The sequence below is a fragment of the Taeniopygia guttata genome, chromosome 32 (assembly GCF_048771995.1).
Source record: "Taeniopygia guttata chromosome 32, bTaeGut7.mat, whole genome shotgun sequence".
Classification (NCBI taxonomy): Eukaryota; Metazoa; Chordata; class Aves; order Passeriformes; family Estrildidae; genus Taeniopygia; species Taeniopygia guttata.
In genome coordinates this window covers 1497601-1525285 of record NC_133057.1, presented here as the reverse complement: position 1 = coordinate 1525285, position 27685 = coordinate 1497601, and the positions used below count along the sequence as shown (strand labels likewise).

The window sequence follows — 27685 nt, the reverse complement described above, 5'->3', positions numbered from 1 at the left end:
TCCTGGGGGTCCCATCCCAGGGGGGGTCCCTGGGGGTCCCATCCTGGGGGTCCCATCCCAGGGGGGGTACCCAGGGGTCTCCAAGGGTCCCCGGGGGTCCCATCCTGGGGGTCCCATCTCGGGGGTCCCATCCCGGGGGGTTTGGGGACCCAAACCCAGGGGGGGTCCCCGGAGGGATTCTGGGGGTCCCATCCCAGGAGGGTCCCCGGGGGTCTCATCCCAGGGGGGTCCCCAGGGGGATTCCGGGGGTCCCATCCTGGGGGGGTCCCTGGGGGTCTCTGGGGGTCCCATCCCGGGGGGTTCTGGGGGTCCCATCCCAGTGGGATCCCCAGGGGTCCCATCCTGGGGGTCCCATCCTGGTGACCCCATCCCGGGGGGGTCCCTGGGGGTCTCATCCTGGGGGTCCCATCCTGGGGGTGTCCCTGAGGGGGTTCCAGGGGTCCCCAGGGGGGTCCCGGGGGTCTCTGGGGATCCCATCCCAGGGGGTCCTGGAGGGATTCCGGGTCCCGGGGGTCTCATCCTGGGGGGGTCCCCGGAGGGATTCCGGGGGTCCCATCCCGGGGGGGTCCCCAGGGGTCCCATCCTGGGGGTCCCATCCCGGGAGGGTCCCCAGAGGGGTTCTGGGGGTCCCGTCCTGGGGGGATTAAGGGGACCCCATCCGGGGGGGGGTCCCCAGGGGTCCCATCCCAGGGGGATTCCGGGGGTCCCATCCTGGGGAGGGGTCCCCAGGGGTCCCATCCTGGGGGTCCCATCCCCAGGGGGGTCCCAGGGGTCTCTGGGGATCCCATCCCGGGAGGGTCCCTGGGGGGTCTCCGGGTGTCCCCAGGGGGATTTCGGGGGTCCCATCCTGGGGGTCCCATCCCGGGAGGGTCCCTGGGGGTCCCCGGGGGTGTCCTTGGGGGTGTCCCCGGGGGTCCCCGGGGGTCTCCGGGGTCACCAGAGGCGGTGCTGGTGGAGGTTGCGGCTCAGCACGGAGCGAACGTCGGCCGTGAACCTGAATTTGGGGAGGGGGAGGCAGGGTGAGACCCCCCCCCAAATTCCAAAATAAAAATGGGGATAATCCCCCCAAATTCTGAAAAATAACAATGGGGGTAATGGCCCAAAATTCCAAAAAATATCCCCCCAAAAACTCATCAAATCACCCCCAAAACCCCTCCAGGACCCCCCAAATCCCCTTCAGGACCCCCCAAATCCTCCCTAACCCCCTCCAAGACCCCCCAAATCCCCTCCAGGACACCCCAAATCCCCTTCAGGACCCCCCAAACCTCCTCAAATCCCCCCCAAAACCCCTTCAGGACCCCCCAAATCCCCTCCAGGACCCCCCAAATTTCCCCCCAAATCCCCTCCAGGACCCCCCAAACCTCCTCAAATCCCCCCCTACACCCCTTCAGGACCCTCTGAATTCCCCCAGAACCCCTCCAGGACCCCCCAAATCCTCCCCAAACCCCTCCAGAACGCCCCAAATCCTCACCAAATCCCTCCAGGACACCCCCAAATCCTCCCCAACCCCCTCCAAGACCCCCCAAATCCCCTCCAGGACACCCCAAATCCCCTTCAGGACACCCCAAATCCCCTCCAGGACCCCCCAAATCCCTTCCAGGACCCCCCAAACCCTTCCAGGACCCCCTAAATCCCCTCCGGGATCCCCCAAATCCCCTCCAGGATCCCCCAAATCTCTCCCAAACCCCTCCAGAACCCCCCAAATCCCCTCCAGGACCCCCCAAACCTCCTCAAATCCCTCCCAAAACCCCTCCAGGACCCTCCAAATACCCACAAAAACCCTCCGGGACCCCCCAAATTCCCTCCAGGACCCCCCAAACCCCTCCAGGACCCCCCAAATCCTCCCCAAACCCCTCCAGGACCCCCCAAATCTCCTCCAGGACCCCCCAAATCCCCTCCAGGACCCCCCAAATCCTCCCCAAACCCCTCCAGAAACCCCTAAACCCCTTCAGGACCCCCCAAATCCCCTCCACGACCCCCCAAACATCCTCAAATCCCCCCCAAAACCCCTTCAGGACCCTCTGAATCCCCCCAAAAACCCTCCAGGACCCCCCAAATCATCCCCAACCCCCTCCAGGACCCCCCAAATCTCCTCAAATCCCCCCCTAAACCCTTCCAGGACCCCCCAAATCCCCTCCAGGACACCTCAAACCTCCTCAAATCCCCCCCAAATCCCCTCCAGGATCCCCCAAATCCTCCCCAAACCCCTCCAGAACTCCCTAAACCTCCTCAAATCCCCCCCAAATCCCCTCCAGGATCCCCCAAATCCCCCCCTAAACCCCTCCAGGACCCCCCAAATCCCCTCCAGGACCCCCCAAAATCCCCCCGAATCCCCCCTGCCCACCTGAGCGCGTCCAGCATGGGCAGGAGGTTGAGCAGCGCCGTGTCCCCGGGGTCACTGAACCACGACTTGATGGGGATGGCATTGTCTGGGGGGGTTCGGGGGGTTTTGGGGGTCCCAAAAAGATTTTGGGTGAGATTTGGGGGGTCTTGGGTGAGATTTGGTGGTCCTGGGGGAGTTTTGAGGGATTTTTGGGGGTCCTGGGGGGGATTTGGGGGGTCCTGGAGGGATCTGGTGGGGATTTGTGGGGGTCTTGGGGCAATTTTGGGGGGTCCTCAGGGGATTTGGGGGATTTTTGGGGGTCCTGGGGGGGATTTTGGAGGGTCCTGGGAGGATTTTAGGGGGATTTGGGGCTCTTGGGTGAGGTTTTGGGGGTCCTGGGGGAGTTTTGAGGGATTTTTGGGGGTCCTGGGGGGAATTTGGGGGTTTTTAGGGGAGATTTTGGGGGTCCCCGGGGTCACTGAACCACGACTTGATGGGGATGGCGTTGTCTGGGGGGATTTGGGGGGATTTTGGGGGGTCCCCAGGGGAGTTTTGGGGGTCTCAAAGGGATTTTGGGTGAGATTTGGGGGTCCTGGGGGAGTTTTGAGGGATTTTTGGGTGTCCTGGGGGGAATTTGGGGGTTTTTAGGGGAGATTTTGGGGGGGTCCCTGGGGATTTAGGGGGTTTTTGGGGGGGTCTCAAAGGAATTTGGGGGATTTTTGGGGGTCCTGGGGGGATTTTAGGGGGACTTGGGTAAAGTTTTGGGGGTCTTGGGGAAGTTCTGAACGATTTTTGGGGGTCCTGGGGGGGATTTGGGGGGTCCTGGAGGGATCTGGGGGGATTTGGGGGTTCTTGGGGGGTCCCCAGGGGATTTTGGGGGGTCCCAAAGCGATTTTGGGTGAGATTTGGGGGTCCTGGGGAGTTTTGAGGGATTTTTGGGTGTCCTGGGGGGAATTTGGGGGTTTTTAGGGGAGGTTTTGGGAGGGTCCCCAGGGGATTTGGGGGGTTTTTGGGGGTCTTGGGGGAGTTTTGGGGGGATTTTTGGGGGTCCTGGGGGGAATTTGGGGGATTTTAGGGGAGGATTTTTGGGGGTCCCCAGGGGAATTTGGGTGGGATTTTGGGGCAATTTCAGGATGGGGATTTTTGGGATATTCCATAAATAATTTTGGAATTACTTGGGATATTTTTGGGATATTTTAGGAATATTTTTGGGATATTTTTGGGATATTTTAGGAATATTTTTAGGACATTTTTGGGATATTTTGGTATATTTTAGGAATATTTTTGGGATACTTCTAGGAATATTTTTGGGATATTTTTGGGATATTTTCGGGATATTTTGGGATTTTATTAGGATATTTATTAGAAATATTTTTAGGACTATTTTTGGGATATTTTTGGTATATTTTAGGAATATTTTTGGGATATTTTAGGAATATTTTTGGGATATTTTTGGGATATTTAGACAGGCTCCAGGGGGCCATTTGGGATGGATTTTTGGGGGAATTTTCGGGGATTTTGGGGCAATTTGAGCATAGGGATTTTTGGGGTAGTCCATAAATATTTTTGGAATTTCTTGAGATATTTTTAAGGAATATTTTTGGGACATTTTTTGGGGTATTTTGAGATTATTTTTTGGAATATTTTGGGGGATATTTTTGGGATATTTTGGGAATTTTGTAGTAATATTTTTGGGATAATTTAGGAATATTTCCTGGGTATTTTTGGGATATTTTTGGGATATTTTTGGGAATATTTTTGGGATATTTTCAGGATATTTTTGGGACATTTTTGTGATATTTTTGGGACATTTTTGGGTACCTGGGTGACTCCAGGTGAGTTGTCCAAGATGACGATGCTGGACAGGCCCAGGAGGGGGTATTGGGGGGGATTTTTGGGGCGATTTTTGGGAATTTTGGGACAGGAATTTTTAGGATGATCCCGAGAATATTTATGGGAATATTGTGGGATATTTTTGGGATGATTTTTGGGATATTTTTTAGGATATTTTGGGAATTTTTGGGTACTGGGGTGACTCCAGGTGAGTTGTCCAGGATGACGATGCTGGACAGGCCCAGGCGGAATTTGGGGGGGATTTTTGGGGTGATTTTTGGGAATTTTGGGACAGGAATTTTTGGGATGATCCCGAGGATATTTATGGGAATATTTTGGGATATTTTTGGGATATTTTTGGGGACACTTTTGGGATATTTTAGGGTACCTGGGTGGCTCCAGGTGAGTTGTCCAGGATGACGATGCTGGACAGGCCCAGGGGGGACTTGGGGTGGATTTTTGGGGTGATTTTTGGGAATTTTGGGACAGGAATTTTTGGGATGATCCCGAGAATATTTGTGGGAATATTTTGGGATATTTTTGGGATGATTTTTGGGATATCTTTTGGGATATTCTGGGACTTTTTGGATACTGGGGTGACTCCAGGTGAGTTGGCCAAGATGATGACACTGGACAGACCCCGGGGGGGATTTGGGGGAAATTTTTGGGGCAATTTTTGGGAATTTTGGGATGGGGATTTTTTCGATGCTCCCGAGGATATTTTTGGGAATATTTTGGGTTATTTTTGGATATTTTTTGATATTTTTGGGTACCTGGGTGACTCCAGGTGAGTTGTCCAGGATGACGATGCTGGACAGGCCCCGGGGGGGGATTTGGGGGGGATTTTTGGGGTGATTTTTGGGAATTTTGGGACAGGGATTTTTGGGATATTTCGGGGACATTTTTGGGGCTATTTTGGGAATTTTTGGGTACCTGGGTGGCTGCGGTAGGCGCCAGGTGAGTTGTCCAGGATGACGATGCTGGACAGGCCCCGGGGGGGGATTTGGGGGGGATTTTTGGGGTGATTTTTGGGAATTTTGGGACAGGGATTTTTGGGATATTTCGGGGACATTTTTGGGGCTATTTTGGGAATTTTTGGGTACCTGGGTGGCTGCGGTAGGCGCCAGGTGAGTTGTCCAGGATGACGATGCTGGACAGGCCCAGGGGGGATTTTTGGGGTGATTTTTGGGAATTTTGGGACAGGAATTTTTAGGATGATCCCGAGAATATTTAAGGGAATATTTTGGGAATTTTTTGGGATATTTTTGGGATATTTTGGGATATTTTGGGTACCTGGGTGACTCCAGTTGAGTTGTCCAAGATGACGACACTGGACAGACCCCAGGGAGGAAATTTGGGGGGGATTTTTGGGCGATTTTTGGAAATTTTGGGATGGGGATTTTTTTGATGATCCCGAGGATATTTTTGGGAATATTTTGGGATATTTTTGGATATTTTTGGGAATATTTTGGGAATTTTTGGGTACCTGGGTGACTCCAGGTGAGTTGTCCAGGATGACGATGCTGGACAGACCCAGGGCAGGGGGATTGGGGGGGATTTTTGGGGCGATTTTGAGAATTTTGGGACAGGAATTTTTGGGATGAACCCGATAATATTTATGGGAATATTTTGGGATATTTTTGTGAAATTTTGGGCTATTTTGGGTACCTGGGTGACTCCAGGTGAGTTGTCCAGGGTGACGATGCTGGACAGGCCCCGGGGGAGGGGATTTGGGGGGGATTTTTGGGGCGATTTTTGGGAATTTTGGGACAGGGATTTTTGGGCTATTTTTGGGCTATTTTGGGGACATTTTTGGGAATATTTTGGGCTATTTTGGGTACCTGGGTGGCTGCGGTAGGCGCCAGGTGAGTTGTCCAGGATGACGATGCTGGACAGGCCCCGGGGGGGATTTGGGGGGGATTTTTGGGGTGATTTTTGGGAATTTTGGGACGGGGATTTTTGGGACAGTTTTAGGACATCTTTGGGGATATTTTGGGAATTTTTGGGTACCTGGGTGGCTGCGGTAGGTGCCAGGTGAGTTGTCCAGGATGACGATGCTGGACAGGCCCCGGGGGGGATTTGGGGGGGATTTTTGGGGTGATTTTTGGGAATTTTGGGACGGGGATTTTTGGGACAGTTTTAGGACATCTTTGGGGATATTTTGGGAATTTTTGGGTACCTGGGTGGCTCCTGTAGGCGCCAGGTGAGTTGTCCAGGATGACGATGCTGGACAGGTCGCTGTGCACCACCGACAGGTCTTTGATGTAACTGCCCAACTCCAGCGTGCAGTGCTGGGGGCGGGGCCAGGTCAGGGCCACGCCCACCGCACCTGGGCCACGCCCACCTCACCTGGACACGCCCACCGCACCTGAGACACACCCAGGGACACGCCCACCTCACCTGGGCCACGCCCACCACACCTGGGACACGCCCACTGCCACACCTGGGACACGCCCACCGCACCTGGGACACGCCCACTGCCACACCTGGGACACGCCCACCGCACCTGGGACACGCCCACCGTGCATGGGACACGCCCACTGTGCATGGGACACGCACACCACACCTGGACACGCCCACTGCCACACCTGGGACACGCCCACTGCACCTGGGACACGCCCACTGCCACACCCACTGAGTGGTTCAGGATGAACCGAGCCCGTCAGCCCCTCACCTGTCCCAGTCTCACCTGTCCCAGGTGTGTCTCACCTGTCCCAGGTGTCCCTCACCTGTCCCAGGTGTCCCTCACATGTCCCTCACCTGTCTCACCTGTCCCAGGTGTGTCCCACCTGTCCCTCATCTGTCTCAGGTGTGTCTCACCTGTCCCAGGTGTGTCTCACCTGTCCCACCTGTCCCTCACCTGTCCCACCTGCCCAGGTGCCCCTCACCTGTCTCACCTGTCCCTCACCTGTCCCTCAACTGTCTCAGGTGTCCCTCACCTGTCCTAGGTGTGTCTCACCTGTCTTACCTGTCCCGGGTGTGTCTCACCTGTCTCACCTGCCCAGGTGTCCTTCACCTGTCCCAGGTGTCCCTCACCTGTCCCTCACCTGTCTCACCTGTCCCAGTGTCCCTCACCTGTCCCAGGTGTCCCTCACCTGTCCCAGGTGTCCCTCACCTGCCCAGGTGTGTTTCACCTGTCCCAGTGTCCCTCACCTGTCCCAGTGTCCCTCACCTGTCTCAGTGTCCCTCACCTGTCTCACCTGTCCCAGTGTCCCTCACCTGTCTCAGTGTCCCTCACCTGTCCCACCTGTCCCTCACCTGCCCAGGTGTCCCTCACCTATCCCAGGTGTGTCTCACCTGTCCCTCACCTGTCCCAGGTGCCCCTCACCCGTCTCACCTGTCCCTCACCTGTCCCACCTGTCTCAGGTGTCCCTCACCTGTCTCAGTGTCCCTCACCTGTCTCACCTGTCCCAGTGTCCCTCACCTGTCCCACCTGTCCCTCACCTGCCCAGGTGTCCCTCACTTGCCCAGGTGTGCCTCCCCTGTCCCTCACCTGTCCCAGGTGTGCCTCACCTGTCCCTCACCTGTCCCAGGTGTGTCCCACCCGTCCCTCACCTGTCCCAGGTGTCCCTCACCTGTCCCTCACCTGTCCCAGGTGTCCCTCACCTGCCCAGGTGTGTCTCACCTGTCCCAGTGTCCCTCACCTGCCCAGGTGTCCCTCACCTGTCCGAGGTGTCCCTCACCTGTCCCAGGTGTGCCTCACCTGTCGGTAGTAGCGCCGGTTGAGGATGCTGCGGTTGTTGTCCAGCTTGTCGGCCACGGCGCAGCCGTAGATCTCCATGCTGGCCGTGAACACCACCAGCTCGTACCACTGGCTCACCTGGGGCATTTTGGGGGAAATTCATGGGATTTTGGGAAAATTCCAAAAATTTTGGGAAAAATTGGGGAAAATTTGGGAATTTTGGGGAGATTTTGGGTGTCTCAGGTGGGGTTTGGGGCCGTAGATCTCCATGCTGGCCGTGAACACCCTCAGCTCTCCTGGAATTCAGGAATTTTGGGGAAATTTGGGGAATTTTGGGGAATTTTGGGGATTTGGGATGGGTTTGGCCGGGTTTTGGGGTGGATTTTGGGGTGAATTTGGGGCTTTTTGGGGTCACTCACCACCTCCAGGAAGAAATCCACGTGGGGCCGTTTGTGCACGAAGAACCTCACGGGGTGTTTGTCGATCACCACCTGCGGACCCCAAAATCCACACTGGGACCCCAAAATCTGACCCAGGAACCCCAAAATCTGCACTGGGAACCCCAAAATCCGCACTGGGACCCCAAAATCCGACCCTGAACCCCAAAATCCGACCCTGAACCCCAAAATTCCTCCTGGGAACCCCAAAATTTGACCCAGGAACCCCAAAATCTGCACTGGGGACCCCAAAATCGAATGCAGGAACCCCAAAATTGGCACTTGGACCCCAAAATTCCTCCTGGGAACCCCAAAATCGAACCCAGGAACCCCAAAATCCACACTGGGTCCCCAAAATCGGACCCTGAACCCCAAAATCGAACCCAGGAACCCCAAAATTCCTCCAGGGAACCCCAAAATCCACACTGGGTCCCCAAAATCGGACCCTGAACCCCAAAATTCCTCCTGGGAACCCCAAAATCAGATCAAAGAACCCCATAATTGGCCCTGGAACCCCAAAATCGGACCCTGAACCCCAAAATTCCTCCTGGGAACCCCAAAATTTGACCCGGGAACCCCAAAATCCGCACTGGGACCCCAAAATCGAACCCGGGAAACCCAAAATCCGCACTGGGAACCCCAAAATCAAATGCAGGAACCCCAAAATCCACACTGGGACCCCAAAATCTGCACGGGGAACCCCAAAATTCTTCCTGGGAACCCCAAAACCAGACCAAAGAACCCCAAAATTGGCACTGGGACCCCAAAATCGAACCCGGGAAACCCAAAATTCCTCCTGGGAACCCCAAAATCAGACCCAAGAACCCCAAAACTGAACCCAGGAACCCCAAAATCGAACCTGGGAACCCAAAATTCCTCCTGGGAACCTCAAAATTGGACCCAGGAACCCCAAAATCAGACCAAGAACCCCAAAATTGGACCCAGGAACCCCAAAATTGAACACAGGAACCCCAAAATCGAACCCAGGAAACCCAAAATCAGCAATTGAACTCCAAAATCGAACCCAGGAACCCCAAAATTGGCACTTGGACCCCAAAATCGAACCCAGGAACCCCAAAATTCCTCCAGGGAACCCCAAAATCCACACTGGGTCCCCAAAATCAGACCCTGAACCCCAAAATTCCTCCTGGGAACCCCAAAATCAGACCCAAGAACCCCAAAACTGGACCCAGGAACCCCAAAATCGGACCCTGAACCCCAAAATTGGACCCAGGAACCCCAAAATTTGACCTGGGAACCCCAAAATCAGCACTTGAACCCCAAAATCGAACCCAGGAACCCCAAAATTGGCACTGGGACCCCAAAATTGGACCCTGAACCCCAAAATTTGACCTGGGAACCCCAAAATCAGCACTTGGACCCCAAAATCGAACCCAGGAACCCCAAAATCGGACCCTGAACCCCAAAATTCCTCCTGGGAACCCCAAAATTTGACCCGGGATCCCCAAAATTGGCACTGGGAATCCCAAAATCAAACCGGGAACCCCAAAATCGAACCCGGGAAACCCAAAATCGGCACTTGGACCCCAAAATCTGCACTGGGACCCCAAAATTGGACCCTGAACCCCAAAATTCCTCCTGGGAACCCCAAAATCAAACTGGGAACCCCAAAATTCCTCCTGGGAACCCCAAAATCAGACCCTGAACCCCAAAATTGGACCCAGGGACCCCAAAATTGGACCCAAAACCCCCAAAATCGGACCCTGAACCCCAAAATTCCTCCTGGGAACCCCAAAATCAGACCCAAGAACCCCAAAATCGAACCCAGGAACCCCAAAATTCCTCCTGGGAACCCCAAAATCTGCACTGGGAACCCCAAAATCGAATGCAGAAACCCCAAAATAGGCACTTGGACCCCAAAATCGAACCCAGGAACCCCAAAATCGGACCCTGAACCCCAAAATCCCTCCTGGGAACCCCAAAACCAGACCGAAGAACCCCAAAATTCCTCCTGAGAACCCTAAAATCGAACCCGGGAACCCCAAAATCCGCACTGGGGACCCTAAAATCGAATGCAGGAACCCCAAAATCGGCATTTGGACCCCAAAATTGAACCCAGGAACCCCAAAATTGGCACTGGGACCCCAAAATCGAACCCGGGAAACCCAAAATCGGCACTTGGACCCCAAAATTGGACCCGGGAACCCCAAAATCAGACCCAAGAACCCCAAAATTGGACCCAAGAACCCCAAAATTGGCACTGGGAACCCCAAAATCGAACCCAGGAAACCCAAAATTGGACCCAAGAACCCCCAAAATTGGACCCAGGAACACCAAAATTCCTCCTGGGATCCTCAAAATCAGCCCAAGGACCCCAAAATCAACCCCAGGAACCGCAAAATTCACCCAAAATCCCTCAAAATCCCCCAAAATTCCCGAATTTCCCCGAAACCTTGAGGATGAAGTCGGGGGGGGGTCCTGGGCCGCACCGTGGGCCTCAGGATACCCCAAAAATACCCAAAAAAATGCCAAAAAACTTCCAAAAACACCCCTAAAACTGCCTCAAATTCCCCAAAATTTTCCCAAATTTTCCCAAAACTTCCCGAATTTCCCCCAAACCTTGAGGATGAAGTCGGGGGGGGTCCTGGGCCGCACCGTGGGCCTCAGGATAGCCCAAAAATACCCCAAAAAACGCCAAAAAACCATAAAAAACCAACAAAAACTCCCCCAAAACTGCCTCAAATCCCCCCAAAATTTTCCCAAATTTTCCCAAAACTTCCCGAATTTCCCCCAAACCTTGAGGATGAAGTCGGGGGGGGTCCCGGGCTGCACCGTGGGCCTCAGGATACCCCAAAAATACCCCAAAAAATGCCCAAAAAACCCTAAAAACCCCCGAAAACTCCCCTAAAACTGCCCCAAATCCCCCAAAATTTTCCCAAAAATTCCCAAAAATTCCGGAATTTCCCCCAAACCTTGAGGATGAAGTCGGGGGGGGTCCCGGGCCGCACTGTGGGCCTCAGGATACCCCAAAAAAACCCCAAAATTCCCAAAAAAACCCCCAATACTGCCCTATAACTGCCCCAAATTCCCCAAAATTCCCCAAAATTTTCCCAAAATTCCCGAATTTCCCCCAAACCTTGAGGATGAAGTCGGGGGGGGTCCCGGGCCGCACCGTGGGCCTCAGGATACCCCAAAAATACCCCAAAAAATGCCAAAAAAACCCTAAAAAACTGCAAAAACTCCCCTAAAACTGCCTCAAATTCCCCAAAATTTTCCCAAAAATTCCCAAAAATTCCCAAAAATTCCCAAATTTTCCCCAAACCTTGAGGATAAAGTCAGGGGGGGTCCCGGGCCGCACCGTGGGCCTCAGGATACCCCAAAAATACCCCAAAAAACCCCCAAAATTCCCAAAAAAAACCCCAAAACTGCCCTAAAACTGCCCCAAATGCCCCAAAATTTTCCCAAATTTTCCCAAAAATTCCTGAATTTCCCCCAAACCTTGAGGATGAAGTCGGGGGGGGTCCCGGGCCGCACCGTGGGCCTCAGGATACCACTAAAAAAACCCCAAAAACCCCTAAAATTCCCAAAAAACCTCCAAAAACTCCCCTAAAACTGCCCCAAATTCCCCAAGATTATCCCAAAATTCCCAAAAATCGCCCAAAAATTCCCAAATTCCCCCAAACCTTGAGGATGAAGTCGGGGGGGGTCCCGGGCCGCACCGTGGGCCTCAGGACGCCGTCGTGGTGGGAGTGGATCAGGGTCTCGTCCAGGTCCAGCACCAGGATCTTCCTCTTCACCTGGTCTGGGGCAAAATTCCCGAATTTAGGGCAAAATTTGGGAATCTGGGGAAAGTTTGGGGAATTTAGAGGCAAAATTTGGGAATTTGGGGCAAATTTGGGGAATTTAGAGGGGAAATTTGGGAATTTAGGGGCACAATTCCAGGGTTTGGGGACAAAATTTGGGAATTTAGGGGCAAAATTTGGGAATTTAGGCAGAATTTGGGAATTTAGGCACAAAATTTGGGAATTTAAGGGCAAAATTTGGGAATTTGGGGCACAACTCGGAAATTTAGGGCAAAATCTGGGATTTTAGGGGCACAATTCCAGAATTTGGGAGCAAAATTTGGAAATTTGGGGCAGAATTTGGGAATTTAGGGGCACAATTCCAGGTTTGGGGTTTTTCTCTCCCAATTCTGGATTCCTCTCCCTAATTTTAGGATTTTCCACCCCAATTTTGGGATTTCCCACCCCAATTTTGGGTTTTCTCCCCAAGTTTGGGTTTCCCATCCCAATTTTGTGATTTTTCTCCCCAATTTTTGGGTTATCTCCCCAATTTTGGGATCTCCCACCCCAGTTTTTGGGTTTCCCCCCAATTTTGGGGTTCCCAATCCCTAATTTGGGGTATTTCCCCCCAATTTTGGGATTTCCCTCCCCAATTTTGGGGTTCCCGATCCCGAATTTCAGGGATTTCCCCCCAATTTTGGGATCGGGAACCCCAATTTTGGGTTTCCCCCCCAATTTTGGGATTTCCCACCCCAATTTCGGGTTTCCTCCCCAATTTTGGGGTTCCCGATCCCAAATTTCGGGGATTTCCCATCCCAATTTTGTGATTTTTCTCCCCAATTTTTGGGTTTCCTCCCCAATTTTGGGGTTCCCGATCCCGAATTTCGGGGATTTCCCTCCCCAATTTTGCGATTTTTCTCCCAAATTTTTGGGTTTCCCCCCCAAATTTGGGGTTCCCAATCCCGAATTTTGCGTTTTCTCCCCAATTTTTGCGTTTTCTCCACAATTTTGGGATCTCCCTCCCCAATTTTGAGTTTCCCCCCCAATTTTGGGGTTCCCAATCCCGAATTTTTGGTTTTCCCCCCAATTTTGGGGTTCCCGATCCCAAATTTTGGTTTCCCCCCCAATTTTGGGGTTCCCAATCCCGAATTTGGGGTTCCCAATCCCGAATTTGGGGTTCCCAATCCCGAATTTGGGGTCCCCGATCCCGAATTTGGGGTTCCCGATCCCGAATTTGGGGTATTTTCCCCAATTTTGTCTCACTCAGGCGGTTCCTGGAGATGGGGGACAGGGGCAGGACGTCGTAGCGCACGGTCTGGTACTGGATCACCTGAGAAACCCCAAATTTGGGGGGACCCCGAAATCCGGGAATCCCCAAATTCCATCAGCAGAGCCCAAAAATCCCCCCCCAAAAAAAACCCCAAAAAATTCGGAGCTTCCCGAGCCCTCCAGGGGCGTTTTTGGGGGAAAAAACCCCAAAAACGGGATCAGAACCCCCAAAATTCACCCCTAAAAATCCCAAAAATATCCTCCAAAATTTCCTCAAAATCCCTAAAAATCTCCCCCAAAATTTCCTCAAAATCCCGAAAAATCTTCCCCCAAAATTTCCTCAAAATCCCTAAAAATCTTCCCCCAAAATTTCCTCCGAAAATCTCAAAAAATCCCATCAAAATTCCCCTAAATCCCCTCAAAACTCCTTCAGGATCCCAAATTTTCCTAAATTCCGCCCCGAATTCCCAAAAATACCCCAAAATTCCCTGAAATGTCCCAAAAATTCCCCCCAAAACTCCCTCATGACCCCGAAATACCCAAAAATTCCCAAAAGTTCCCCAAAATTCCCGCCAAAAATCCCTAAAAATCCCCCCAAAACTCTCCCAGAACTCCCAAATACCCCCTAAAATTCCCAAAAAATCCCATAAATCCCCAAAATTCCCAGGAACCCCCAAAAAAATCCCCATAATCCCCCTAAAATCCCCAAAAATTCCCAGGAATTCCCAAAAAATATCATGGAATGTCTCAAAAATTCTCCCAAAACCCCTAAAAATCCCCCAAAACACCCTCAGGACCCCCAAATTCCCCCTAAAATCCCAAAAATGCCCCCAAAATTCCCAAAAATCCCCCTAAAATTCCCAAAAAAACCCCAAATTTCCAAAAAATCCCTGAAAATCCCCCAAAAATTCCCTCAAAATTCCCCTAAAGCCCCCAAAACTCTCTCAGAACCTCCAAATTCCCCCTAAATTTCCCAAAAATTCCTTGAAATGTCTCTAAAATTCCTAAAAATTCCCCAAAACCCCTAAAAATCCCCAAAAAAATCCCAAAATTCCCCCAAAATTCCCCAAAAATCCCCCAAAATTCCCAAAAAAATCTCAAAAATCCCCCTAAAATTCCCCTAAAATTCCTAAAATTCCCTCATAATTCCCCTAAATCCCCCAAAACTCCTTCAGGACCCCGAAATTCCCTCTAAAATTCCCAAAAATTCCCAAAAAAATTCCCAAAATTCCCAAATTTCCATTTTGGGCCGGTCCCGACCCCTCCCCCCATCCCAAAATATCCGCGGCCCCTCCCCCACCCCCCGTGACCCCCCCGGGCCGGATTCAACCTTGAAAGAGCCCAAAAATTCCCAAAATTTGCCCCAAAATCCCCCAAATTCTCCCCCAAAGTCGCCAAAATCCCCCTCAGGTGATCCCAGAATTCCCAAAAATCCAAAAATTGGCCCCAAAAAAGCCCCACGTGACCCCCCCCGACCTTCAAATGCTGCTCCTCGACCCAAAATGTCCCAAATTTACCCCAAATTGTCCCAAATTGTCCCAAAATTCTGAATTTATCCCAAACTATCCCAAAATGTCCCAAATTTAGCCCAAAATGTCCCAAATTTATCCCAAATTGTCCCAAATTGTCCCAAAATATCCCAAAATTCTGAATTTATCTCAAAATATCCCAAAAATGTCTCAAAATTCTGAATTTATCCCAAATTTATCCCAAAATATCCCAAATTGTCCCAAAATGTCCCAAATTGTCCCAAATTGTCCCAAAATTCTGAATTTATCCCAAACTATCCCAAATTTATCCCAAACTATCGCAAATTGTCCCAAAATGTCCCAAATTATCCCAAAATATTCCAAAATTCTGAGTTTATCCCAAACTATCCCAAATTTATCCCAAAATGTCCCAAATTTACCCCAAACTATCTCAAAATGCCCCAAATTTATCCCAAAAATCCCAAATTATCCCAAATTGTCCCAAAATTCTGAATTTATCCCAAACTATCCCAAAATGTCCAAAATTTATCCCAAAATGTCCCCAAATTTATCCCAAAATGTCCCAAAAATGTCCCAACTTGTCCCAAAATGTCCCAAAATTCTGAATTTATCCCAAAATATCCCAAATTGTCCCAAAATTCTGAATTGATCCCAAACTATCCCAAAATATCCCAAATTGTCCCAAAATGTCCCAAAACTCTGAATTTATCCCAAACGATCCCAAATTTATCCCAAACGATCCCAAATTATCCCAAAATATTCCAAATTTATCCCAAATTATCCCAAATTTTCCCAAAATATCCCAAATTTACCCCAAAATACCCCAAATTATCCCAATCTATCCCAAAATATCCCAAATTTAATCCAAAATACCCCAAAATTTCACAACTTATCCCAAAATATCCCAAATTTACCACAAATTATCCCAAATGTATCCTAAAATATCCCAAATTATCCCAATCTATCCCAAAATATCCCAAATTATCCCAAAATTTCCCAAATTTATCCCAAAATTTATGAGTTTGTCTCAAAATGCCCAAAATTATCCCAAATTATCCCAAATTTAACCCAAAATATCCTGAATTTATCCTAAAATACCTCAAATTATCCCAATCTATCCCAAAATATCCCAAATTTAACCCAAAATACCCCAACATTTCCCAACTTATCCCAAAACATCCCAAATTTCTCCCAAATTATCCCACCAGATCCCAAATTTGCCCCAAAACATCCCAAATTTACCCCAAAATACCCCAAATTTACCCCAAAATATCCCAAATCATTCCAAAAATCCCAAAAAAAATCCAAAATTTACCTGAAAAGCCCTAAAAAATTCCCCAAAAAATCCCCCAAATATTCCCAAAATTTCAAAAAATCCCCAAAAAATCCCCAAAAAATTCCAGTAAATTCCGAAAAAAATTCCAAAAAATTCCCAGAACAGCCCCGAAAATTCCCATTTTTTCCTCTCCCGTTATCCCGTTCCCATTATCCCGGTTCCATCCCCGTTATCCCATTTGCATTTTCCCGGTTCCATTCCCCGTTATCCCATCCCCGTTATCCCGGTTCCGTTCCCGTTATCCCGGTTCCATTCCCGGTTCCGTTCCCGTTATCCCGGTTCCATTCCCGGTTCCATTCCCGTTATCCCGGTTCCATTCCCGGTTCCATTCCCGTTATCCCGTTCCATTCCCGGTTTTCCTCTCCCGTTATCCCATTCCCGGTTCCATTCCCGTTCCCATTTTCCCGGTTCCATTCCCGTTATCCCGTTCCTGTTATCCCGGTTCCATTCCCGGTTTTCCTCTCCCATTATCCCGTTCCATTCCCGTTATCCCGTTCCCGTTAACTCCGCTCCATCCCCGTTATCCCGTTATCCCATTCCCGGTTTTCCCCTCCCGTTATCCCGTTCCATCCCCGTTATCCCGTTCCCGTTATCCCGTTCCCGTTATCCCATTCCCGTTATCCCGTTCCATCCCCGGTTTTCCCCTCCCGTTATCCCGTTTCCGTTATCCCGTTCCCATCCCCGTTATCCCATTCCCGGTTCCATTCCCCTTATCCCATCCCCGTTATCCCATCCCCGTTATCCCATTCCCGTTATCCCATTTGCATTTTCCCGGTTCCATTCCCGGTTTTCCTCTCCCGTTATCCCATTCCCGTTATCCCATTCCATTCCCGTTATCCCATTTGCATTTTCCCAGTTCCATTCCCGTTATCCCGGTTCCATCCCCGTTATCCCATTCCCGGTTCCATTCCCCTTATCCCATCCCCGTTATCCCGTTCCCGTTATCCCGGTTCCGTTCCCGTTATCCCGTTCCCGTTATTTCGGTTCTATTCCCGTTATCCCGTTCCATTCCCGTTATCCCATTCCCGGTTCCATTCCCCTTATCCCATCCCCGTTATCCCGGTTCCATCCCCGTTATCCCGGTTCCATTCCCGGTTTTCCCCTCCCGTTATCCCATTCCCGTTAACTCCGCTCCATTCCCGTTATCCCGTTCCGTTATCCCGTTCCGTTATCCCGTTCCCGTTATTCCGTTATCCCGCTCCATCCCCGTTATCCCGGTTCCATTCCCCTTATCCCATTCCCGTTATCCCGTTATCCCGTCCCCTCCCGGTACTCACGGTGCGGACCTGCCTCCGCAGCAGGTACAGCACGAAGCTCCAGAGTTTGGCGGCGAAGGCCACGAAGGAGCGGAGGCCGAGCAGGCACTGACTGCGCATCATCCCGGTACCGGCCCCGGTACCGGCACCGGCCGCGCCGCCGCGCTCCGCCAGCTCCGCCTCCGCCGCTCCGCCACCGCCTGCGGCCCGCCCCGGCTCGGGGGGCGCTGCCGGGGCCCGGCCCGGGGCCGCTCGGGCGCTCCGCGGCCTCACCGGGGCTCCACCGGGGCCGCCACCGGCGCCGCCATCGCCGCCATCGCCCGGCGGCACTTCCGGCAGCGGCACTTCCGGGGCACGCACGGGGGGCGGGGCTACGCGCGGGGGGCGTGGTTATAGCGCCGTTCACACCAATAGAGGGGGCGTGGCTTCGACAGATGGGCGGGGCCTCCGTTAACGGGAGTTAATGGGAGGGGTGTGTCTGTAGGCGGGGTTATGCAAATTAAGAAGAACATCGTTACTATAGTAAAAAGTGGGCGGGGATTGACGGCGCTTTATGTAAATTAAGGGGCGTGGCTTCTGCGTTCGGGATGGTAATACTGAAATGATTGACAGCCCGTTTATGTAAATTAAGGGGCGTGGCTTCTACTATTGGAATGAATACACGTGGAGTGATTGACACCTCGTTTATGTAAATTAGGGGCGTGGTTTCCGCTATTGGAATGAATACACGTGGTGTGATTGACAGCTCGTTTATGTAAATTAGGGGCGTGGTTTTCGCTGTTGGAATGAATACACGTGGAGTGATTGACAGCTCGTTTATGTAAATTAAGGGGCGTGGTTTCCACTAGTTGGGATAATCCCTAACCAAATTATTGAGGGTGTTTTATGTAAATTAATGGGCGTGGCTTGGCGAAGGGGCACAGATTGCTGCTCCTTTTATGCAAATTTATGTAAAGTAAGATGAACGTTGCTTCTTCTTTTATGCAAATTTATGTAAAGTAAGATAAACATTTGTCCTCCTTTTATGCAAATTTATGTAAAGTAAGGGATGTAAATTGTGCGCTATTGATACTCCTCCTATGTAAATTAAGGGGCGTGGTCATTGAGTAATGATAATGTTTACTTATATTTAAATGAGGGGCGTGGTTTCCTTGTGAAGCTCCACCCACTTTCCCAAACTCCTGAAAAATTGTGGATTTTTTTCCCCAAAAATTCGGGTTTTCCCCCCTAAAATTGGGATTTTTTTCCCCAAAAATAAAGGATTTTCCCCCCTTAAAATTGGAAGTTTTTTCCCCCAACATTAGGGATTTTCCCAAAAAATTTGGGATTTTTCACCCCTAAATTTGGGGATTTTTCCACAAAAATTTGGAATTTTTCCCCTTAAATTTGGGATTTTTTTTCTCTCAAAAATTGGGACTTTTTCCCCCCCCAAATTGGGATTTTTTTCCCCAAAATTCGGGATTTTGCCTCAAAACGACGTCAGGAGGGTGGGGGAGGAGCAGCTCCTTTATTGGGGTCCCAAATTTGGGGATTTTCCCCCCAAAATTTGGGTTCCCGGGGGGGGTCACAGCTCCAGGTCCTCGTCGGGGTCCTCGAAGTCCTCGGGGGCCGGATCGGGGTCGCTCCTGGAAATTTGGGGGAAATTCGGGAGATTTTGGGAAAAATGAGGAAAATTTTTGGGGAAATCTGGAAAATTTGGGGGAATTTTGGGGGGAATTTTTGGGAGGAATTTCAGGGATTTTTGGTGGATTTTGGGGGGATTTTTGGGGAGTTTTTGCAAATTTTGGGGGATTTTGGGGGTGGTTTTGCAAATTTTGGGGGATTTTTGGGGAATTTTTGCAAATTTTTGGGGAATTTTGGAGGGATTTTAGGAGAAATTTTGGGGTGAATTTTTGGGAGGAATTTCAGGGATTTTGGGGGGATTTTTTGGGGGGATTTTACCAAATATTTGGGCATTTTTGAAGGGGATTTTGGGGCAATTTTGGGAGGAATTTTGGGGTGAATTTTTGGGAGGAAATTCAGGGATTTTGGGGGGATTTTGGCAAATTTTCAGGAATTTTTGGGGAATTTGAGCAAATTTTGGGGGATTTTTGGGGAATTTGAGACAATTTTGGGGATTTTTGGGGAATTTGAGCAAATTTTCGGGGATTTTTGAAGGAGATTTTGAGGCAATTTTTGGAAGATTTAGGGAGGAATTTCAGGGATTTTTTTGGATCTTTTGGTGGATTTTTGGGGGGATTTTCCCAAATATTTGGGCATTTTTGAAGGGGATTTTGGGAGGATTTGGGGAGGAATTTTGGGCATTTTTTGGGGTGATTTTGGGGGATTTTGGGTGCCCCAAACTCACCTGAGCAGGTACGGGGGGGTCAGGGCCGCCCTCGCCGCCCACTCGGCCCCCGACAGCCCCAGGCGGAAGGTCAGGGGGGTCCCCCCAAAATTTGGGGATTTTTGGGGCTTTTTGGGCTCCCCCCAATTTGGGGAGGGGTCTCCGGGGGTCGGGGGGGGCTCGGCCTGGGGGGGCCCCCCCAAGGAGCCGTCGGGGAGGAGGGTCAGGGTCTCCTGGGGGGAGGGGAGAGACCAAAATCAGCCAAAATCACCCCAAAAAATCGGCCCAAATTCACACAAAATCACCCCAAAAATCAGCCCAAATTCACCCCAAAAATCAGCCCAAATTCACCCCAAAATCAGCCTAAATTCACCCCAAAATCAGCCCAAATTCACCCCAAATCTCCCCAAAATTCAACCCAAATTCAACCCGAAATTCACCCAAATTCATCTAAAATATCCCCAAAATTCAACAAAAATCACCCCAAAGTCTCTCAAAATCCCTCAAGACCCCATAAAATCTCCCCAAAATCCAACCAGGACACCCCAAAATCCCCCAAAATCCCCCAAATCCCCCCAAAATCCTCTTTAAATCCCCCCAGAATCTCATTTAAATCCCTCAAAACCCCCCCAGGACCCCCAAAATCCCCTTTAAATCCCCCAAAATCCCCCAGGACACCCCAAAACCCCCCCAGGACCCCCCAAACCCCCCCAGAATCCCCCAAAATCCTCTTTAAATCCCCCGAATTCCCCCCAAAACCCCCCCAGGACCCCCCAAAACCCCCCCAGGACCCCCAAAATCCTCTTTAAATCCCCCAAATTCCCCCCAAATTCCCCCCAGGACCCCCCAAAATCCCCCCAGGACCCCCCAAAATCCCCCCAGGATCCCCCAAAGTTGCCCAAAATCCACCCAAGATCCCCCAAAATCCCCTTTAAATCCCCCAAAACCCCCCCAGGACCCCCCAAATTCCCCTTTAAATCCCCCAAATTCCCCCCAAACCCCCCAGGACCCCTAAAACCCCCCCAGGACCCCCAAAATCCCCCCAGGACCCCCAAAATTCCCTTTAAATCCCCCAAAATCCCCCCAGGACCCCCAAAATTCCCTTTAAATCCCCCAAAACCCCCCCAGGACCCCCCCAAATCCCCTTTAAATTCCCCAAATTCCCCCCAGGACCCCCAAAATCCCCTTTAAATCCCCAAAAATCTCCCCAGGACCTCCCAAAAGCCCCCCAGGACCCCCCAAAATCCCATTAAAATCCCCCAAATTCCCCCCAAAACCCCCCCAGGATCCCCCAAAACCCCCCCAGGACCCCCAAAATCCCCTTTAAATCCCCCAAATTCCCCCCAAACCCCCCCCCAGAACCCCTAAAACTCCCCAAGACCCCCAAAATTTCCCCACCTGGAGGGGTCCGCCCGTTTTTTGGGGGTCCCGGAGCAGCCGCAGCCTCCGGGGGGCTCCGGGGGTCTCTGGGGGCCCCCCCAGGATCAGCTGAGCCCGGGCGAGACCCCCGAGAGCCCCCAAAATGTGGGGGGGGTGCAGGTCCTGGTGCAGCAGCGCCACAATTCGGGGAGGGGGCTCTGGAGACCCCCCCAGAACCCCAAAATTTGGTCAAAATTCCTCAAAATCACCCCAAAAAAATTCTCCCTAAAATACTCCAAGACCCTCCCCCAAAAAGTTCTCCCAAATCTCACCCAAATCGCCCCAAAAATTGTATCCCAGAGCCCCAAAATCTTCCCCAAATCCACCCAAAATCCCCCCAAAATTTGCTCTAAAACACACCCAAACACCAAAATCTCCCCAAAATCCCCCAAATCCCCCAAAATTCTCCTAAATCACCCCCAAAACCCCTCAAACCCCCAAAAATCCCTCCAAAGGCCCCAAAATCCCCCCTAAATTCCCCAAATCCCCCTATAACACCCCAAAATCCCTCCAATCCCCCAAACTCCCCCAAATTCCCTGAAAATCCCCCCAAAATCCCCCTAAAATCCAGCCCCAAACCCCCAAAAATCCCCAAAATCCCCGCAAAATCCCCCAAAACCCCCCCAAATTCCCCCAAAATTTCCTCCAAACCCCCCAAATTTCCCCCAAAACCCCCAAAATCCCCTTAAAACCCCCCCAAACCCCCCAAAATCCCCCTAAATCCCCCCCAAACCCGCAAAAATCCCCCCCAAACCCCCAAAAATCCCCCAAATTCCCCCCAAACCCCCCCAAAATCCAGCCCCAAGTGCCCCCAAACCCCCCAAATTTACCCGAAATCACCTCAAAATCCCCCTAAACCCCCCAAACCCTCCTGAACCCCCCCAAATTTCCCCCAAAACCCCCAAAATCCCCCTAAAATCCCCCCAAGCCCCCCAAATTTCCCCCCAAATTCCCCCTAAAACCCCCCCAAATCCCCTCCAAACCCCCAAATTTCCCCCCAAACCCCCAAACTCCAGCCCCAAACCCCCAAAATCCCCCAAAACCCCCCCAAGCCCCCCCAAATTTCCCTTAACACCCCCAAAATCCCCCCTAAACCCCCCCAAACCCCACAAATTCCCCCCAAACCCCCCCAAATTCCCCCCAAATTCCCCCAAATCCCCCCAAAACCCACAAATTCCCCCAAATTCCCCCCTCAAATCCCCCTAAAATCCCCCCAAACCCTCCCCAAACTCCCGACATTTCCCTTAAAACCCCATAAAACCCCCCAAATCCCCCCAAATCCCCTCAAAACCCCCTGAAACTCTGCCCAAAATCCAGCCCCAAACCCCAAAATCCCCCCAAAACCCCCCAAATTCCCCCAAAACCCGCCAAATTCCCCCCAAATTCCCCCAAACACCAGCCCCAAACCCCCCCCAAACCCCCAAAAATCCCCCAAAACTCCCCCAAATTTCCCCCAAATTTCCCCCAAAATCCCCCTAAAATCCTCCCAAACCCCACAAATTCCCCCCAAATCCCCCCAAAAAATCCCCCAAATCCCCCCAAAACCCCCAAAATCCCCCTAAAACCCCCCAAACCCTCCTGAAACCCCACAAATTTCCCCCAAAACCCCCAAAATCCCCCTAAAATCCCCCCAAACTCCACAAAATCCCCCTAAATCCCCCCCACACCCCCAAAAATCCCCCAAAAATCCCCAAAATTCCCCCCAAAATCCCCCCCAAACCCCCCCAAACTCACCTTTTCGGGGTGCCCCCCCCAGCAGCGCCCCCAGGCGGCGGCAGAGGTGGGGGAGGGGCTCCCGGAGCAGCGCCCAGCTCAGCGAGTCCAACAGCAGCAGCGGGGCGGGGGAGGGGAGACCCCCCAAAACCCCCCCAAAAATCCCCCCCAGGCCTGGGGGGGCCCGGCCCAGCCAGCCCAGGGGGTCCCCGAAAAGGTCCTGGAAGTGCAGCCTGGAAAGTGGGGGGGTTTGGGGGGTTTTGGGGGGATTTTGGGGGAATTTGGGGGACATATGGGAGGATTTTGGGGGGATTTCAGGAATTTTGGGGGGTTTGGGGAGATTTTGGGGGGATTTGGGGGGATTTTGGGGGAATTTGAGCAGGGTTCAGGGGGGATTTGGGGAATTTGGGGGATTTTGAGGGGATTTGGGGAATTTTGGGGGGATTTGAGCGGGGATTTTGGGGGGATTTTGGGAATTTTGGGGAGATTTTGGGGGGATTTGAGGGGTTTCAGGGGAGATTTGGAGAATTTTGGGGGGATATTGGGGGGATTTTGGGGAATTTGAGTAGTTTTGGGAGATCTGAGGGGATTTGCGGGGGATTTTGGGGAAATTTTGGGGGGCTTGGAGGGATTTTGGGGGGATTTTGGGGGGATTTGAGGGAGGTTCAGGGGGGAATTGGGGGAATTTTTGGGGTTTTGGGGGGTTTGGGGGGATTTTGGGGGGATTTGAGGGGGGTACAGGGAGGATTTTCAGGATTTTGGGGGGTTTGGGGGGATTTGGGGGGGATTTGGGGGGTTCAGGGTGGATTTGGGGAATTTGGGGGGATTTTGGGGGGATTTGAGGGGGTTCAGGGGGGATTTGGGGAATTTTGGGAGGGTTTGGGGAATTTTGGGGGGGTTGGGGGGATTTTGGGGGGATTTTGGGGTGGTTTTGGGGTGTTTTTAGGGTGTTTGGGAGCTTTTGAGGTGTTTTGGGGGTTTTCAGGTTGTTTTATTCGATGTTTTGGGGCGATTTCAGGGTGTTTTGGGGTGTTTTAGGGTGTTTCTGGGATGTTTTTGGGGTGTTTCAGGGTGTTTTTGGGGTGTTTTTGGGGCATTTTGGGGTGTTTTTAGGGTTTTCAGGTTGTTTTATTCGGTGTTTTGGGGCGCTTTCAGGGTGTTTCGGGCTATTTTAGGGCGTTTTGGGGTGGTTTTGGGGTGGTTTTGGGGTGTTTTTGGGTGTTTTTTGGGTGTTTTTTGGGCTCACCTCTCCCTGACGTGGGGGCTCAGCCCCTCCTGGAACTGCTCCCGGGGCACCTCCAGGAGCACCACGAGCACCTCCTCATCCCTGGGGGGGAAATTTGGGGGGCTCAGAGCCCTTCGGGACCCCCAGAAACTCCCAAAACCACCCCAAAAAACCCCCAAACCACCCCAAAAAACCCCCAAACCACCCCAAAAAACCCCCAAACCAACACCCCAAAATCCCTAAAAACTCCCCAAACAACCCCAAAAATGCCCCAAACCCCCCAAAAAACCCTCTCAGAAATCCCCAGGCCACCCTTAGAACCCCCAGATCACCCCAAAAACCCACCCAAACTGCCCCCAAATTCCTCCTGAGCGCCCCCACCCCCCAAAATCCCCTGAGAAGCCCCAAAATTCCCAAATTTCCCCCAAATTTCCCCCAAATTTCCCTCACCTGGCCACGGCCTCGCTGGCGATCGCCCTCAGGAGGCTCCGGCCCTCGGACCCGGCGCTGTCTGAGGGGGGATGGGGGAGACCCCCGGGGTGACCCCCAAATTCCAGACCCCCCCCCCCCCCAATTTCTCAAAAATCCCCCTCATAAATTCCCCTTCATCCCCCCAAATTCCCCAAAATTCCCCCAAAATTCCCCAAAATCCCCCCCCCGAATTTCCCCTTCATCCCCCCCTCAGGTCGCCCTCCATTTCCCCTCACGCCTTGGACCACCCAAAATCCCCCAAAACCCCCAAAAAATCCCCCCGGATCCCCCCAAATCCACCCAGCACCCTCCCATGGATCCCCCAAACCTTTATCGCCCCCAAAATCCCACGAAAAAGCCCCAAAAATCCCCAAATTCGCCCCAAAATCCCGCGCACCCCTGACGAGGAGCAGCCCCCCGCCTCTCAGCGCCTCCAGCATCGTCGCGCGGCGCTTCCCGATGACGTCACGTAGGGAAATGGCCGCCGCCGTTTCCCCGCGCGACACTGTTGTACGGAAATGGGAGCCGCCATGTCTGAACCGGCTCCTCCTTGATGACGTAACCGTCGCATAGATGATGTCATCGTACGGCTTAGCGCAGCGCCATGTTGGATAAAGGGGAATTTGGGGAGTTTTGGGGTTTTTTGGGGTTTTTTTGGGTGGATTTTGATGTCCCCGCGTTGGTTTTGCCTCAAATTCTCCGGTTTTGACCAAAAAGCGGCAAAGTAGAAAGAAAAAAGCGGAAAAAAGCGAAAAAATCACCAAAGTCCTTCCAAGCCTGGGCGCCGCCATTACCACGTCAACCACTTGCTGGGAATTCCCGGATTTCTCCGTTTTTCGGGAATTTCCCTTTTTTTTTAACCCCTTTTTCGCCTTTTCTCAGGTTCTTCCCGCTCCCTTTTCTCCCAGAATTTTCCCAATTCAATCCTGGATTTTCGCAATTCCAAAAAAATCCATTCCGGGATTGAAAACCTTTAAAATCTCTTTTTTTTATTCGCACTCCGGGAGGGATTTAGGGTTGGAATAATCGGAATAATTCGGGAATTTGGGCAGAAAAATAGAAAATAAACACCTGGGAAAGGGCGGGGGGAATTTGGGGGTCCCCAGAGGGGATTTTGGGGCTCCCTGGGTGAATTCCTGACCCGGAAGACCCGAAAAACTACGAATAAATAATAAAAAAAGACACAAACCACCCGAAAATTATTTTTGGGTTTATTTTTTCCACATTTTGTTGCCTCAAGGCCATTCCAGGTGTGTCCCACGCTGTCCCGGTGATCTCCCCAGGTGTGCCCAGGTGTGCCCAGGTGTGCCCAGGTGTGCCCCAGGTGTGCCCAGAGTCTCTCAGCACAGTCACACCGTAATAAAATCCCAATTAAATCCCAATAAATCCCAATTTTTGCACATTTTGGTGCCCTGAGGGCTGTCCCGGTCATCTCCCCAGGTGTGCCCAGGTGTGCCCAGGTGTGCCCAGGTGTGCCCCAGGTGTGCCCAGGTGTGCCCAGGTGTGCCCAGCTGTGCCCAGGTGTGCCCAGGTGTGCTCAGAGTCTCTTAGCGCTGTTTTCAAGGTCTCCCACCCCAATAAAATCTCAATAAATTCCCAATAAAATCCCATTTTTACATTCTGAGCCTCTTCCAGGTGTGTCCCACGCCGTGCCCAGGTGTGTCCAGGTGTGCCCAGGTGTGCCCAGGTGAGCTCAGGTGTGCCCAGAGTCTCTCAGTGCTCTCCCCAAGGTGTCACACCCCAATAAAATCCCAATAAATTCCCATTTTTCCACATTTTGGTGTCCCGAGGCCATTCCAGGTGTGTTCCACGCCGTGCCCAGGTGTGCCCAGGTGTGCCCAGGTGTGCCCAGGTGTGCCCAGAGTCCCTCAGGGCTGTCACACCCCAATAAAATCCCAATAAAATCCCAATAAAGTCCCAATAAAATCCAATTTTTTCCACATTTTGTTGTCTCAAGGCCATTCCAGGTGTGTCCCACCCCGTGCCCAGGTGTGCCCAGGTGTGCCCAGGTGTGCCCAAAGTCTCTCAGTGCAGTCCCACCCCAATAAAATCCCAATAAAATCTAATTCTTTCCACATTTTGTTGTCCCGAGGCCATTCCAGGTGTGTCCCTCGCTGTGCCCAGGTGTGCCCAGGTGTGCCCAGCTGTGCCCAGGTGTGCCCAGGTGTGCCCCAGGTGTGCTCAAAGTCTCTCAGTGCTCTCCCCAAGGTGCCACACCCCAATAAAATCCCAATAAATTCCCAATAAATTCCCATTTTTCCATTCTGAGCCTCTTCCAGCTGTGCCCAGGTGTGTCCCACGCCGTGCCCAGGTGTGCCCAGGTGTGCCCAGGTGCACCCAGAATGTTTCAGCACAGTCACACCATAATAAAATCCCAATAAATTCCCATTTTCCCACATTTTGGTGCCCTGAGGGCTGTCCTGGCGATCTCCCCAGGTGTGCCCAGGTGTGCCCAGGTGTGCCCAGGTGTACCCAGAATGTTTCAGCACAGTCACACCCCAATAAATTCCCAATAAAATTCCGTTTTTCCCACATTTTGGTGTCCCGAGGCCATTCCAGGTGTGCCCAGGTGTGCCCAGGTGTGCCCAGGTGTGCCCAAAGTCCCTCAGGGCTGTCACACCCCAATAAAATCCCAATAAATTCCCATTTTCCCCGATTTTGGTGTCCCGAGGCCATTCCAGGTGTGCCCAGGTGAGCTCAGGTGTGCCAGGTGTGCCCCAGGTGTGCCCAGGTGTGCCCAGAGTCCCTCAGGGCTGTCACACCCCAATAAAATCCCAATAAAATCCCAATAAATTCCCATTTTTCCATTCTGAGCCTCTTCCAGGTGTGCCCAGGTATGCTCAGGTGTGCCCAGGTATGCCCAGGTGTGCCCAGGTGTGCCCAAGTGTGTTCCAGGTGTGCCCAGGTGTGCTCAGAGTCTCTCAGTGCTCTCCCCAAGGTGCCACACCCCAATAAAATCCCAATAAATTCCCATTTTTCCGTTCTGAGCCTCTTCCAGGTGTGTCCCACACCGTGCCCAGGTGTGCCAGGTGTGCCCAGGTGTGCCCAGGTGTGCCCAGGTGTGCCCAGAGTCTCTTAGCGCTGTTTTCAAGGTGTCACACCCCAATAAAATCCCAATAAAGTCCCAATAAAATCCAATTTTTTCCACATTTTGTTGTCTCG

The 27685-nt window shown here is 51.9% G+C and overlaps 2 protein-coding genes and 1 long non-coding RNA gene across 8 annotated transcripts; 1 reads left to right on the top strand and 2 right to left on the bottom strand.

Moving 5' to 3' along the window:
• Window positions 1-778: 778 nt before the first annotated feature.
• CTDNEP1 (CTD nuclear envelope phosphatase 1) lies at window positions 779-17632 on the bottom strand. Of its 4 annotated transcripts, none has more exons than XM_072920648.1 (8): window positions 17391-17632; window positions 13282-13348; window positions 11920-12038; window positions 8258-8329; window positions 7860-7976; window positions 6336-6447; window positions 2345-2429; window positions 779-994 (listed from the first exon to the last, which is right to left on the bottom strand). In XM_072920648.1, the coding sequence occupies exons 1-8, from the start codon at window positions 17490-17492 to the stop codon at window positions 934-936; spliced, it is 735 nt and encodes a 244-aa protein (XP_072776749.1). In that variant the 5' UTR covers window positions 17493-17632; the 3' UTR covers window positions 779-933. The 4 variants fall into 4 exon arrangements, 3 of the variants coding, with proteins under 3 accessions (XP_072776749.1, XP_072776750.1, XP_072776751.1); XR_012052411.1 differs by having other exon boundaries at window positions 840-994; window positions 11920-12033; XM_072920649.1 differs by lacking the exons at window positions 779-994; window positions 2345-2429 and adding an exon at window positions 2756-2832.
• Window positions 17633-18471: 839 nt separating this feature from the next.
• On the bottom strand, window positions 18472-25329 carry ELP5 (elongator acetyltransferase complex subunit 5). Of its 3 annotated transcripts, XM_072920636.1 has the most exons (7): window positions 24921-25329; window positions 24503-24563; window positions 24074-24154; window positions 22849-23060; window positions 21094-21272; window positions 19717-19928; window positions 18858-18994 (listed from the first exon to the last, which is right to left on the bottom strand). In XM_072920636.1, the coding sequence occupies exons 1-7, from the start codon at window positions 25312-25314 to the stop codon at window positions 18934-18936; spliced, it is 1200 nt and encodes a 399-aa protein (XP_072776737.1). In that variant the 5' UTR covers window positions 25315-25329; the 3' UTR covers window positions 18858-18933. The 3 variants fall into 3 exon arrangements, with proteins under 3 accessions (XP_072776739.1, XP_072776738.1, XP_072776737.1); XM_072920638.1 differs by lacking the exon at window positions 19717-19928 and having other exon boundaries at window positions 18472-18994; XM_072920637.1 differs by lacking the exon at window positions 21094-21272 and having other exon boundaries at window positions 18472-18994.
• Window positions 25330-25737: 408 nt separating this feature from the next.
• LOC140681182 (uncharacterized) lies at window positions 25738-27684 on the top strand. Its single transcript, XR_012052415.1, has 3 exons — window positions 25738-25816; window positions 27234-27377; window positions 27563-27684. It is a non-coding gene; the product is annotated as an uncharacterized lncRNA (long non-coding RNA).
• The last annotated feature ends 1 nt before the right edge of the window (window position 27685 follows it).

Coding starts and splice junctions, on each gene's coding strand:
- CTDNEP1 (XM_072920648.1), bottom strand. CDS start 17,492: ATGATGCGCAGTCAGTGCCTGCTCGGCCTCCGCTCCTTCGTGGCCTTC. Junction 8,330..11,919: donor CCCCCGACTTCATCCTCAAG/GTTTGGGGGAAT, acceptor TGGGGTCCGCAG/GTGGTGATCGACAAACACCC. Junction 2,430..6,335: donor CGCCTACAGGAGCCACCCAG/GTACCCAAAAAT, acceptor GAACCCCCCCAG/ACAATGCCATCCCCATCAAG.
- ELP5 (XM_072920636.1), bottom strand. CDS start 25,314: ATGGCGGCGCCCAGGCTTGGAAGGACTTTGGTGATTTTTTCGCTTTTT. Junction 23,061..24,073: donor AGCCCCCACGTCAGGGAGAG/GTGAGCCCAAAA, acceptor CCCACTTTCCAG/GCTGCACTTCCAGGACCTTT. Junction 19,929..21,093: donor AAACGGGCGGACCCCTCCAG/GTGGGGAAATTT, acceptor CCCTCCCCCCAG/GAGACCCTGACCCTCCTCCC.